Genomic DNA, 12,727 nt, shown 5'->3' with positions numbered 1-12,727 from the left:
AGATGAAAACGTGTGGAAATTATGGAGTAATTACATCATGCATGCATTTAATTTATGCATTTCACTTTATGCTTTAACAAATGAGAGAAATAAAATTTGAGTAGCATTACTATTGAGGGATTACATTGCTATGGAGTGATGCTACCAGTTATTGCATCAAAGAACTGAGACTTTTACTACCTGTCTTCCAACACTCTGTTCCCTGTGCTTGTTATGAGCACCTCACTGCACTGGGGTAATTCTTATGATTAAAGGTAAGGGTTTACCTTTTTAAACATACTGTAGCACCTAAATGTAAATTTTCTCACATGTAGCTAAATTAAGGAAATAACCACATATTTGATTGTAGATGTATAAATAGGCTGTTTGGATTCATTGAGATAGTATATCTGTATATTGTGTTTGGGTCAATAAAAGCTATTTTCAGACACATTTTTTGCTTTCCAACTTAACTCCCTGCATAAGGTGCTACTCCATTTTATTTAAATGAAGTTAACCAGTAAAACTCAGTTAAATTAGAAGATTGCACCCTGCAAAGCATTCAGATGATGTGCAAATTATGATTTTGTGGTCTTGGAAACAAAGCCAAGCAATGAAAAAATAGTTTACTAAATTTTCACTGCAGTAATTTTCTTCACAGTCTTGAATTACATTGTCTGTTGGGGAGGCCTATCAGTTTCCATAGCTTCAGTTAGATGTGCTAATGATTCTCAACTTCCTCTCTGCAGCCCAGAACTTTTTCCCAGTCTTCAGGCTCATATATTCAACTACTGAGCATCTATCCAGATGGACATGTCCCAAAAGGCAGGTAATTCAACCAAATGAATTTCATATCAACAATTGAGTACATCACTACTGCCTCACCTCTTCTCACCTCCACCTCCCATCTTACAAACATCTTACCTCTGCTGTTTTCTTTTTTGGTGTTTGTTTAAAGATTTATTTTATTTATACAAGAACCGGGGTACAGGCCAGATGCGCGGCAGGGTGAGAGGATTCACCAGAGACAGAGCGGGGAACAGAACAGGCAGACTGATGAAATGCATTGCTGAGGGGAGCAGTGGGGCAAGACAGGAGAGGTCTGCTCGCCATGTGGGTTGCTCTGAGGGTGGTGGGGATCGAACCGGCACTACTGAGGCTGCGGACAGCTTCATAGCGCTGTGCTCAACCGCCTGCGCCACCAGGGAGGCCCCCTCGCTGTTTTCTTTCTCAGCAAGCAGCACTGTCACCATCCACCTATTTGCCCAAGTCAGAAGCACGGCATTAGTCTTTCCACTTCTGTAGCATTGCTTCTATCTCTCAGCTGTCCCTTGAATTCTCTCAGTCTCTTTATTCCAACAGTTCACACCTTGATTGAGATGCCATGACTTCCCAACCAGACTACCCCAATAGTGAGTTTCCAGGGTTCTGAGATCGCATCCTCAGTTTCATCCTTCATGGCCAATGTGATGAAAATAAATCTGAGGATGTTACCCCTGAGCTGAAATACTGTAGTGGATCCCTCTGGTCTTAAGGATGAACTCCACTTTTAGAAGGTTGATACGGACTTTGCTGAGCTTTTTATTCTTCAATCCTCTTAGCTTCCATCTTCAGCTCAGCTTTCATTTTTAATTGTGCCATGTCAGCATAATTACAGAGTTAGGGCTCAGGGACAAATGAAACTGGACTTGGCTATGGAGCAAATGCAGACTTAAACTGTCATTTAAGTGAGTTGTGTCTAGTCAAAGGGAGAGTATATGGTGCTTCCCTGGTGAAGCAGGGGTTAGAGACACAGCACTATCAAGCTATTGCCAGCACTGCCTCACAAGTTCGATCCTAGGCCATTGAGCTGACCCACATGGCACAGCAGACCTCTCCTGCCCTGCCTTCTGTTCCCCTCAGCAGCGTATTTCAGTGGATCTGTCTGTTCAGCTCCCCTCTCTGTCTCTGGTGAATCCTCCCCCTCTCCACTGACCTACACCCCAGTTCTTCAATACATAAATAAATAAACCTTTTTTAAAAAAAAATAAAGAGGGCCTCCCCGGTGGCGCAGCAGTTGAGCGCTGGGTTGCAAAGCTGCCCGCAGCCTCTGCAACGCCGGTTCGCTCCCCGGCTGCTCCCTGGCCACCGGAGGAGGGTCCCATATGGCGCGCAAACCTCTCCTGCCGCCCGCTGCTCCCCTCAGCAGTGTACTTCGGTCCTTCTGCCTGCTCTGCTACCCGCTCTGACTCTGGTGAATTCTCTCACCCTCCCGCGCTTCTGACTGTACCCAGTGCATGTATAAACAAACAAACAAACAAATAAATAAATAAAAAAAAACATGCCTCTATTAAAAAAAAAAAAAAAGAAAAAAAAAAAAAAAAAGAGAACGCATATGATAAAAATTGCAAAATTTCAAGTAGTGAAATATTGTTGAACAGATTTAAGTGTAACCCAGGAGTACAGACTTCCTTCTGTCTTATCAAAAAAAAAAAGAATAGTTTAGGATATAGTTCAAATCTGGTTTAACAAGGCCAATCCTTGCTGAAGTCTGTGGATTTGGAAACCTCTCAAGTTAAAGGGATTGAAAATGATTCTGAATATATCTCTGTTGTTCAAACAGATTTTTCCCAGAAGTAGGAAGCTCATAAAATGCATTTCTCAGTACTGGATTTTTGATCTTTAAGCAAATGATGAATCATTAATCCAGTAATTTCAGCTTGCTTAAAGTTTTAAAATCTGCTTTTCATAGTGCCTAAATATTTCTAAAAACCAAGGAAGATTTAGAATTGTGGGTACATTATTTTGTGTGATGTTATATCTTACAATTATTGGGACAATTTGTTAATATATGTCCTTGGCATTAAAGTATTTGTGTTAAAAAAAAAAACAGAATATTGTTGAATCTGACCAATTAGCCATGCAATTCCAATTTTAAATTATATAACTAGTTTCAGATTTATAAAGTTCAAAAAACATAATTTTACATTTGTAAACAATAATGCAGTGCTTAAGAAAATCTTATTTACAACTTTTACAATGTATCAGATTTGAACATGTTGATAAAATGCTATGCATAGTCACATCTGGGGATTTGAAGTGCTTATAAGAGGTCAAATTTGTGAAATTCTTATGTGCAGTTTACATTTTAAAGAAACTATAATGCAAAAGCTGGAGAAGACATTTGAAATCCTTCCTAGGAGAATGGGTGGGACATTAGTAGAGGTTCCAGTTGGTGGGAATGGTGTAAACAAAGTTGTGGAATTGGAAGGGTGCATATTGTATTGGGGAAATAATGGGCTTCCTTCTTTGTGACCTAAGTAAGGAACAGAAGGAGACTGATCTGAAACTGTGGTGTGTGGCAGAAGTACAGAAGACCTTGAGGGCCAGATGAACAACTTGGGAGTTAGTCAGAAGGGAGGAGGACTCAATGGAGAATTCTGAGTAGGACTAGGAGAGTTGCCCTTTAGGAAGAATGATGTGGTAGTGGATTAAAAGTGGATTGGTTGGGGAAGACTCAGAGAGGTAATGACCACAATTTCAGAGGTAATCAGACACTGGACTAAATTTAAACCGACTGTGGGAAAAGATGTCCTATAGCTTAAGTCTGAACTGCTGAGTACCCCTCCGGGAACACTTTATAAGACAAATTTTTCCAATGTTGATTGCTCCTTGCTCTAGATTGTCTGACTTGGGCAGTCAAGGTCAAAAGTCCATCCAGGAACAAATCTTTGGGTCAACAAGCACTGAAAATGCTATTTTTCTCCTCCCCAGCACAGTTCTCTAATTACGAAAAGTTATCTTCTACAACTTCCCCACTATTTAGTCCCTAGAAATGGTGTATTTTTCACAAAAGAGCAGAAAAAACCTCTCATAACACAACATACAAACTTCAGCTTCTCAGGCTGTCCCTAGAGTTTAGTGTGCTCTATTATTAGTGACCACCTTTTAAAGGACAAAGAGTTCAAAACTCCTGAGCTGAGCAAGGACTTGGGTTGTCTGTGGCCATAGCAGCTAATAGCAGCAATTCTGTACAGATGTCTGAGTTGAGGTCCAAGAAGAAATTCGATTACAATAAATCCAGTGGCTTAAAGCACAGCATACAATGAAAAAAAAAATCCATTTCTTGGGCTTTAGAAAGGTATATTTCAATGTAGAAGCTGGTTTAGTGTGAGCAAAAATGGTAAGTAGTTGTTGAACTATTATACCTAACAGCAATGTATTGCTAATTTTTTTTTTAAAGATTTATTTATTTATTTATACAAGCACTGGGTACAGTCAGAAGCACAGGAGGGTGAGAGAATTCACCAGAGCCAGAGCGGGGAGCAGCGCAGGCAGAAGGACTGAAGTACACTGCAGAGTGGAGCAGTGGGCAGCAGGAGAGGTCTGCGCGCCATATGGCCTGCGCGCCGGCGGCCGGGGAGCAGCCAGGGATCGAACCGGCGCTGCAGAGGCTGCGAGCAGCTTCGCAACCCAGTGCTCAACCGCTGCGCCACCAGGGAGGCCCTGTATTGCTAATTTTTAATAGCACACTTGAGTCCAAATTTTCAGACCTATTTTCAGTTTTTTGGTCTCAATCTTCATCTCTTATAAAATCTGGCTAGGCTAATAGTAACCAGATTGTTTTTCAGCTTCTCTCTCAATAGTGTTGCCCTTGACCTGGAGTTAAAGGAGGCTAAGTTATGGCTTGTAAAGACATGGAAAAACATGAAGAATATATTCCATTTTCTTTTTCTGGACAAATTATGTTTCTAGCCTTTCTTTTTGTGTATAATACATTAATAGTAAACATAATTAGGAAATTTATTTTCTATATTATAAACTCTAAAGGGAGTTTCTTTTTATACACTATAACATCAATAAAAACAATCAAACATCAAATATTCTCAGATATAGAAAGATAGAAAATTAAAAAATATATACTGCAAGTTGCTGCTTAAAGCAGTAATTCTTTAGATAAATATTTTAAATAAAATGTACAGATCACAAGGCCTTCTATACAAGAACATTTTGTTTGGTCAAGGTGAAGAAATAGGCAATTAGAATAGCTATCTCATTCCTGTTTTACAAGTGAAGACTTTGTGAGTTTGTTTGTTTTTTTTTTTTAAGAGTTATTTATTTATTTATTTGTTTGTTTGTTTTGTTTGTTTGTTTATACAAGCACTGGGTACAGTCAGAAGCATGGGAGGGTGAGAGAATTCACCAGAGCCAGAGCGGGGAGCAGAGCAGGCAGAAGGACTGAAGTACACTGCTGAGGGGAGCAGTGGGCAGCAGGAGAGGTCTGCACGCCAGGCGGGACCCCCCTCCAGTGGCTGGGGAGCAGCTGGGGATAGAACCGGTGCTGCAGAGGCTGTGGGCAGCGCTCAACCGCTGCACCACCAGGGAGGCCTGACTTTGTGAGTTTTTTACTTAAATGAACCGAGCACTGTCTGAATACAAGACAAATTGGAACCAAGCAAAGGTAGGGATTTCCCAATGATTTTTATTGAGGTAACCGTTCCCAATTTTATACATATATGCATTTATGTATACTTGAAAGCTAAACAATGTTCTAAGGCACTTGGAATTGTGCACAGCAAGGTATCCTATAATATTATACAACTAAATAGAGCATAATTTTGCTTTTTAAATAACACAAACAGCAATACAGAATAAAAAAGATAATACATAGTTTCTTTCATGTTACAATAGTGGAATACATATACATATGTGTGTATACTTGTAGATATTTATACCCACATACTATAATACAGTACAGATCAAGATCAACCACAAAAAAGAGAAACTGTCATGTTAATCAGTATACAGTTCCAGTTATTTACACTCACAGATATTATACCTGTGTAATATATAGAATTAGACCACTCACTGGAAATCAGGAATCATTCAGTCAGTCTGATAATGATCACAGCTTACTATTGTTATCATTTTAACCAAAACTTGCAATAACAAAAGAATGCATATAGTCTTTATTTTAAAATCACTGTTACATAGAAAAAAAGAGAAAAGTTTGAGTTTTTAGTTCTAAATCTGGTGAAATCGGTGCAGAATGTTTTGAACACATTGGCACATTTCTAAGCCACAGAACAATTATTTAAAAAAATTAGTGCCTGTATTTTTAGGGATGAAAGTGGTTTGACCCTAGATTCATTCAGCTTGTTTTTGGATGCTAGTTAGCATTACAATGGCGACTTCTCTCTGCATATGCTCTGTCAAGACCTAATAACACAAACTAGAGCAAAAGTATCCAGTCAGGGAAAAGTCCCTCCAAATTGGCAAGTGGCACAAATATTATTGGCATTTTAATACACCATAAAATTGACCTGAGGGTTGAGTGGCATTTTGCCCCATTTACTCCCTTCCATTTATTCTTTTAAAAAATTGCTACACAGCAAGATAAGGCTTAAGCACCATCTAAAATTTCACAATAGAAACCCAGCTTTATCGACTCCCAGTTGCTCTGCCTCAAAAAGGATATTTAGAAATTTTAATATTTAAAAAAGGCATAGTGGCTAATTAATTATTATTAATTCATAATTCCCACTATGAATTAGCCAATTCATCCAAATAATGCCAAGACATGTTTATCATTCAGTTTCAGTAATAAACAAGGCAGAGGGTAAGTATGTTTATATATTCTTAGTATAGTTTAATAATGTTCCACCCCAGTAAAACCATCTTGTTTTGTGTTAGAACCAACATCAAAGTATGAACAATGTGTACACAAGCCATAGTTAATGCAGGTTTCCTCATAGTTCAGTATTCACATATCTCACAAAGGTCCAACTGCGTGACTACATTTATACAGGGGGATCGAATTAAGCATATGTACATAGATTGAATACTTGTTTTGGAATTTAGGGGATGCAGTTTACCAAGTGAAAGCTAATGGTGATTTTCATAGAATACCAGTTTTGTATATGTGACTGGTTAGCTGCGGTTAAGCCATGCATCTATTCTGATGATATTGACAAGCATTAAAACCTACAGTGTAGTTCCAGTAAAAGTGTGAGGCAAAGGAAAAAAAGAAGTTTCCTTACTGTAAAGTCTCTCCTTTATGTACAAGGCAAAAGACTACTCCCACTGGAACTACCCAGGTGTCCAGGAACCGTCTCCCTGAAGACCTGGCAAATGAAAGCTGCACAGAAGGAGAAGGCTTGTAAAAGCAGAGGTGGAAGACATTATAAAGGGCTCAAGGAAATGCAAGGCAATGAATGAAGATATTGTTTTGAGGTAGGCACTTTCCCTGTGTCCTCAAATTGACAGTGGTATTCAAGGGAGAAGGTCCTGCCTTCCTAAACAGGCATTTGGACATGGTGGAGGGCTCTTTGCTTTTGGATTTTACAAAGACTGGAGATGCTATTGATATTTAGGCAGAAAGGGGCCTGGGATAGTAAGCATCTTGCAATGTAGTAGAGACTTCTGTACAACAAAGAATTGCCCAGCTGTAAATTGAGAAACATCGATCAACAGTGATTTGCTCACATGTGTAGCTGTGCTAGCAATGCGACAAGCTGAATGACATTTTGAGTGTGTGTGCAATAAATTCTAGCATAGCAAAAAGTGACTCTTGCCTATAGGGTTGATTTGATGCAGGGACAGCTGCCACAGGATTCTTTTTTTTTTTTTTTTTTGCCAGAAATCTTACAGCGTTTGGAATTCTTATTTTGAATAGGTTGACTATGTTTCAGTTATTTTCTAGTAATATTAATGATGGTTTGCATTTCCATGAAGAGCTTAAGCTTAATGATTGTAAAAAGTAAATGGAAAGTGAATATGAGAATGGTCTTGGCGTATTCTTTGTCCCCACCACCATTGGTCACTAGTAAAATTGGACCTGCTGGTTGCTCTTTGAAACCTGTCTTTGAATTATTTTGAGGAGTGCTTTTTCTGAGAAAGATGATACTATCACCAAATTAATTGCATTGTGTAAAACCTGGCATGGGATTTAAGGACTTATTTTCGATATTTCGTGCTTTTGAGGGGTGTATTCAATTCCTCTACTGCCTTAACAGGTTTTTACTTCCATTTCAGAACTTTCTGCTAACAATAGATTTACTGACAATAGAGGAAGATAAGTGACTATCACCAAGGTGTCTATAGAGGGTATGATAAGAATACCAGAAAAATGTGTTTTCTGGATAAATCAGAGAGAAATGAGTTTGCTTTTTCATCCTTTTAAATCAGTTATTTAAATAACTGAAATGATCCTCTGAATATAGTTTTTATCTAGGTTACTTAATGAAGATAAACAATATTGACTATAAAAAATGCAAGGCATTTCACCTACACAAGACATTCTCAGGCAGGTAACCTTAAATTAACCCTGATCACCAGAGAACTGATTTTGTCAGACGGATCGGTCATGACCAACAAGATGAGGATAAAGCACATGGTATCTTCCTAGTACCATAATATTAATGTTCTTTTGCTTCATTTTAAGAAAAAGGGAAAAAAGCTTGGGCTTTTACATTCTCTCTGGGCTGCCTTTCCTTCTTACCTGGAACCTTCCTGCAGGTGGGCTTGATTTCTTCCTTACCCTATCTTGTGGACTCAGGAAAATCTACTCACTTCCTCTCTGTTAATCTAATGTCACACTTCAAACAGGGAAAAACCTGCAGTTCTGCTACAACCACCCAATTCACATACACATTGATTTTCTTTCTAGAGCTGCAGCTAATGGCTGCACTGGGCAGAGGCATGGTTATTTGTAAGGTGGTCTACACCTTTGTATCCTTTTATGGCTGCCAGTGAAGAGCCCACTGAATGGGCTGCTAGGGCAGATGTGCAGTGTTTCTGCTTTTTAAAATTAGTCACTATAACTGAACCTTATTGTGCAAAAAGTTTAGCTCATAATCCTTCGCTTCTAGCCAGAGCTTGCTGTTTGAAGACTCATTTTAATGAAATAATTGGTGGTTCCATTCTTAAATATTAGGCTGGCAGTAATTTTTAAAATTTTCTCTCTTTAAAAATTTTCTCTAAGCATGTCAAGCTGTATGAAGAAAAAGTGTGGGTGGTTCATAAATGTGATCTCTCCTACGAGGAAAACAATATACTGAGGTGCCAGAGTCTCATTTCTATACTGGGTGCATCTCACTGCATGGAATAAAAAAATGCATCACATGCATGCACCACTAGTGGCAAAAGACTGTTCCTTTTTTCAGCCAAATAGAGACTTTCTATGTTAGGTATGTTGAGTGATAAAATGGTAATGTCTTATATTTGCTATTTTTTTTATAGAGGCCTTATGATTAGAAATCAAAACAATGTTCAAAGCTTAAGTACATAAAATTAGAACTGACACCGCCTGTTCTTTCTCCCAAGCAATTAAGATGGTACTAAAATATTATCAAAAAGAAAAGATGTCCGGCAAAAAATTAGAACAGATCTATGGCTGGATTTAAACATAAATGGACAAACCTTTAGTTTCAGGGAGATACTTGAGAAGGCAGAGAATGTTTTAAAGTAAAAATATGCCTTATCTTATTAATGAGATGACAACAGAGCAGGCAAGGCTGCAGCGATGCTGGCTCCTTGTTTTAGTGACAAAATGGTCCTGGCTTTTTGTGACAGGTCAACTGGGACTAAACTGTTTTTATTTCTAAACAAAATCATCCAATTTACATGAATCTTTAAGACATAAATGAATGGCAGGATCCAAAGTGATCCTCCAGATTACATGTTGGCTTGTTGGCTGAGATAAAAAATTAGAATCTTCTATACTATTACCAGAACCATTTCAGAACATGCTAGCTTATGTTCTGTGAGTAAAATAAAGTCCATTTAGGTTTTGTTTAGTTATTATACATTGTGTGTGTGTTTAATCAAAGGGGCGCAACACACTCAAAAGGACACGTGAATGTAAAGCAGTATTTATATATCATCATGTGTATTTGGGAGTGGTATTATGCCCAAGTCTCCACAGGAAAAAGCAAGATGACAACTGAGGATTTCTTAATGTAAACAATATTGATCACAGGCTCATAAGTAACCTTCAGTGACTATTCTCACTGATTCTTTCTCATTGAAAGTTGATATATTCATGGATACAACCTACAGACTCTTAAAATACAAGATGAGGTTTTCCTCACCAGCGACTTTGCCAAAATTTTCCGTGTTATTTTAAGCCTTTGGTTGAGTATTTTTTTGACTATGTGCTTTATTCTTATAATAGCAGCAATTCAACTTAACGCAGTGCTGAAAACAGGTAATCCTTTGTGTTCCCACTCAGACTAACTGCTGGCAACAGACTTGTACTTCTTTAAAGTTCTAACTTTGGATTCAGATTTTTTTAAAGGTATCATGATTGTCAATATCATCTTCCTTAGGTAAAGTATGGTTATTTTGACTTTGAGGATAAACATAAAGGGAAAGATCAGGAGACTTCATTCTAAAGCTTGCTACAGATTTTTAGGGTTACATTGTATCTGATTTTATTCCCAGACATATTGGCATATTAGGTAAGGAATATTAAAAAAAAAGCAAAGTGTGAATAGTTATGCCACTTAAAGCATGCAACAAAATTTGGTTAAGCATGCTTGTTAAGAGTCAGTAGAAGCTGCTTGCATTAAGAAAAAGATGCATGAAAACACTCAGACTTATTTTCTGGCAATTGGATTCACTGGCACAACATAAAATAATGGTTCTATACTGTACCAACATAATGGTGAAATAAGAACTTTCTTCTAGAATCAGGCCTTTAAGGAATCCACTTTGGGATTTCCCAAATTTCTAAAGTTCTCCAATATCCATTTCAAAAATACACTTATACTTCAATTTTCTTTTTTTTCATTAACGTAATGAAATATTCCTCTTTCTTTTTGATTCTCAACCCCACCCCATCCCATTCCCCAGCAATGCCAGTCCACATTTTTCTTTGACCTGCACTCTAAAACTTGGCTTTCTGGTTAACAGGCAGCCTGCAATTGATTGTCTTCTGCTCATCTTCTCTGATTAAAAACTCTCAATGAAGAGTAACTGGAGTAGCCATGGTGTCCCTTACCGTCTCCACACATGCTGGAGAGTAAAGGCCACGCACGCCGCCCTTTGGCTTGTGGCCCCATCGGGCTGCAGGTGGGGAATACTTCCCAGCGCTTTGCACATGCTTCCCGCACCACCAGTTAAAAGGAAACACACACATTCAAATCCCAGTGCAATATCAGGTTTTCAGGAAGTGAGATTTCCTCCAAAGATGATCAGTCTGTTTCCAAAGAGTCTCCCACTTCATTATGGACGGTGAAACCTGAAATCCAGAACAGAAACTGTGAGTCTGTGGTTTAGAAGCTCATTCTGCATTCACTGAACTGAACAAGGGTTCAGTCATGTTTACAATTAAAGGCAGCTCTACTTTAGACAGCCCCCATCGGAATTACTGTTAATAAATTATGGTCATCAGAAGACTATGATAAAATACTGAGCTGCTCATTCTGGCTCATTGTTAATAATATTGTATTGTTTCCTGTTATGTTCAAAATAAAATTTAAACTCCTTTTTCTTTTTTTTTAAAGATTTATTTCTGTGTAGAACTGGGGTGTAGACCAGAGGTACAAAGGGTGAGAGGATTCACTAGAGAGTGGGGAGCAGCACAGGTGGATCTACTGAAATACACTGCTGAGGGGAACAGTGGGCGAAATAGGAGAGGTCTGCTGTGCCATGTAGGTTAGCTCCTTGGCTGGGGATTGAACTCAGGCCATAGGGTGATAGGGTCATAGAGCTGAGACTTAACCTCTAGGGCACAAGGGACGCCCAAATTTAAACTTCTTACAATGTTGAGTTAAGACTTCAGGATGCTATCTAGTCCTTGCCTCTAGCTGTATCTCCATCACTGCTCCCTAAATACTCTAATTCTAATCATTTACCCCTCCAATATACTCCACTTTTTTCTCATGCTCTTTCCTTACTCTCCTCTCTTCCTATCACCATTTGTACAACCATACTCTATAAGTTTATCAAACTCCTTATTTTCCACTTCTCAGCAAAGCATTAAGAGCTTTTTCTTCTGTGTTCCTATAATATCTGGATTATAGTTATTTATCACAGCATACAACCTTTGTATGTATGAGTCTCTGTCTTCTGATCCTAATAAACTGATGTAAGACTGGTGTTTTTTCAATTTTATATACTCATAGAATACAAGATAGGGCACAGGATACTATTTAATAAATGCTGCTGTTTTGAATCAAAGCATTTGAAAATGAAAGAATTAAATATTTAAGAACAGACAAAACCAGATTAGCTGGAAGTTGATAGAAAAGGTGGTGTGAGGGATGCACCTTCTCTATTTTTGCACTAGCTTTGGGGTGGAATAGCTTTCTCCTACCCCCAACAATGTATTGATAGCTCCCTCGTGTTGCTTATTTCTTCAAAAGACGCCTCTCCTGGCCATCCCACATACACCCACTCTTGCCCCTCCCACAATATCCTCTTTTCTTTAGTGTACTTGGCACTATCTGGAATGATCATGTTTATTGTTCACTTGCAAATGGTTGGTCTCCCTCACTAGAACATAACCAGGTGACAGCTGGGACTTTCTATGACATGCTCTAAATTCTCAGGGTCCAGAACAGTCTGGCTCAACTCTATGTGTGCAATAAATGTGATTGAATGCATAACCAATTAAACACATAAGTATAGTGGCACTTAGAAAGCTATTTGATAATTCTTTCTATGAAAAGTCATTATAACTGAAGAATCTGATCATAAGACCCCTAAAGTTCACTATAATTAAATGTGCTAATCTTTGATAACCCATGTGACAGGACATTCCATC

The 12,727-nt window shown here is 38.4% G+C and overlaps 1 protein-coding gene across 1 annotated transcript in view; it reads right to left on the bottom strand.

The window, feature by feature from the left end:
- Positions 1-5,426: 5,426 nt before the first annotated feature.
- PHACTR2 (phosphatase and actin regulator 2) overlaps positions 5,427-12,727 on the bottom strand; it is a 135,264-nt gene continuing 127,963 nt past the window's right edge. Inside the window, 1 exon segment of the mRNA XM_037520503.2 lies at positions 5,427-11,200. Within this exon segment, the coding sequence (XP_037376400.1) occupies positions 11,185-11,200 (16 nt within the window). The 3' untranslated portion in view covers positions 5,427-11,184.

This window comes from Talpa occidentalis, unplaced genomic scaffold (assembly GCF_014898055.3).
Source record: "Talpa occidentalis isolate TD23 unplaced genomic scaffold, MPIMG_talOcc4v2.1 talOcc4.2, whole genome shotgun sequence".
Classification (NCBI taxonomy): Eukaryota; Metazoa; Chordata; class Mammalia; order Eulipotyphla; family Talpidae; genus Talpa; species Talpa occidentalis.
The sequence above is the reverse complement of the archived record's forward strand: the minus strand, read 5'-3'. Positions and strand labels throughout refer to the sequence as shown.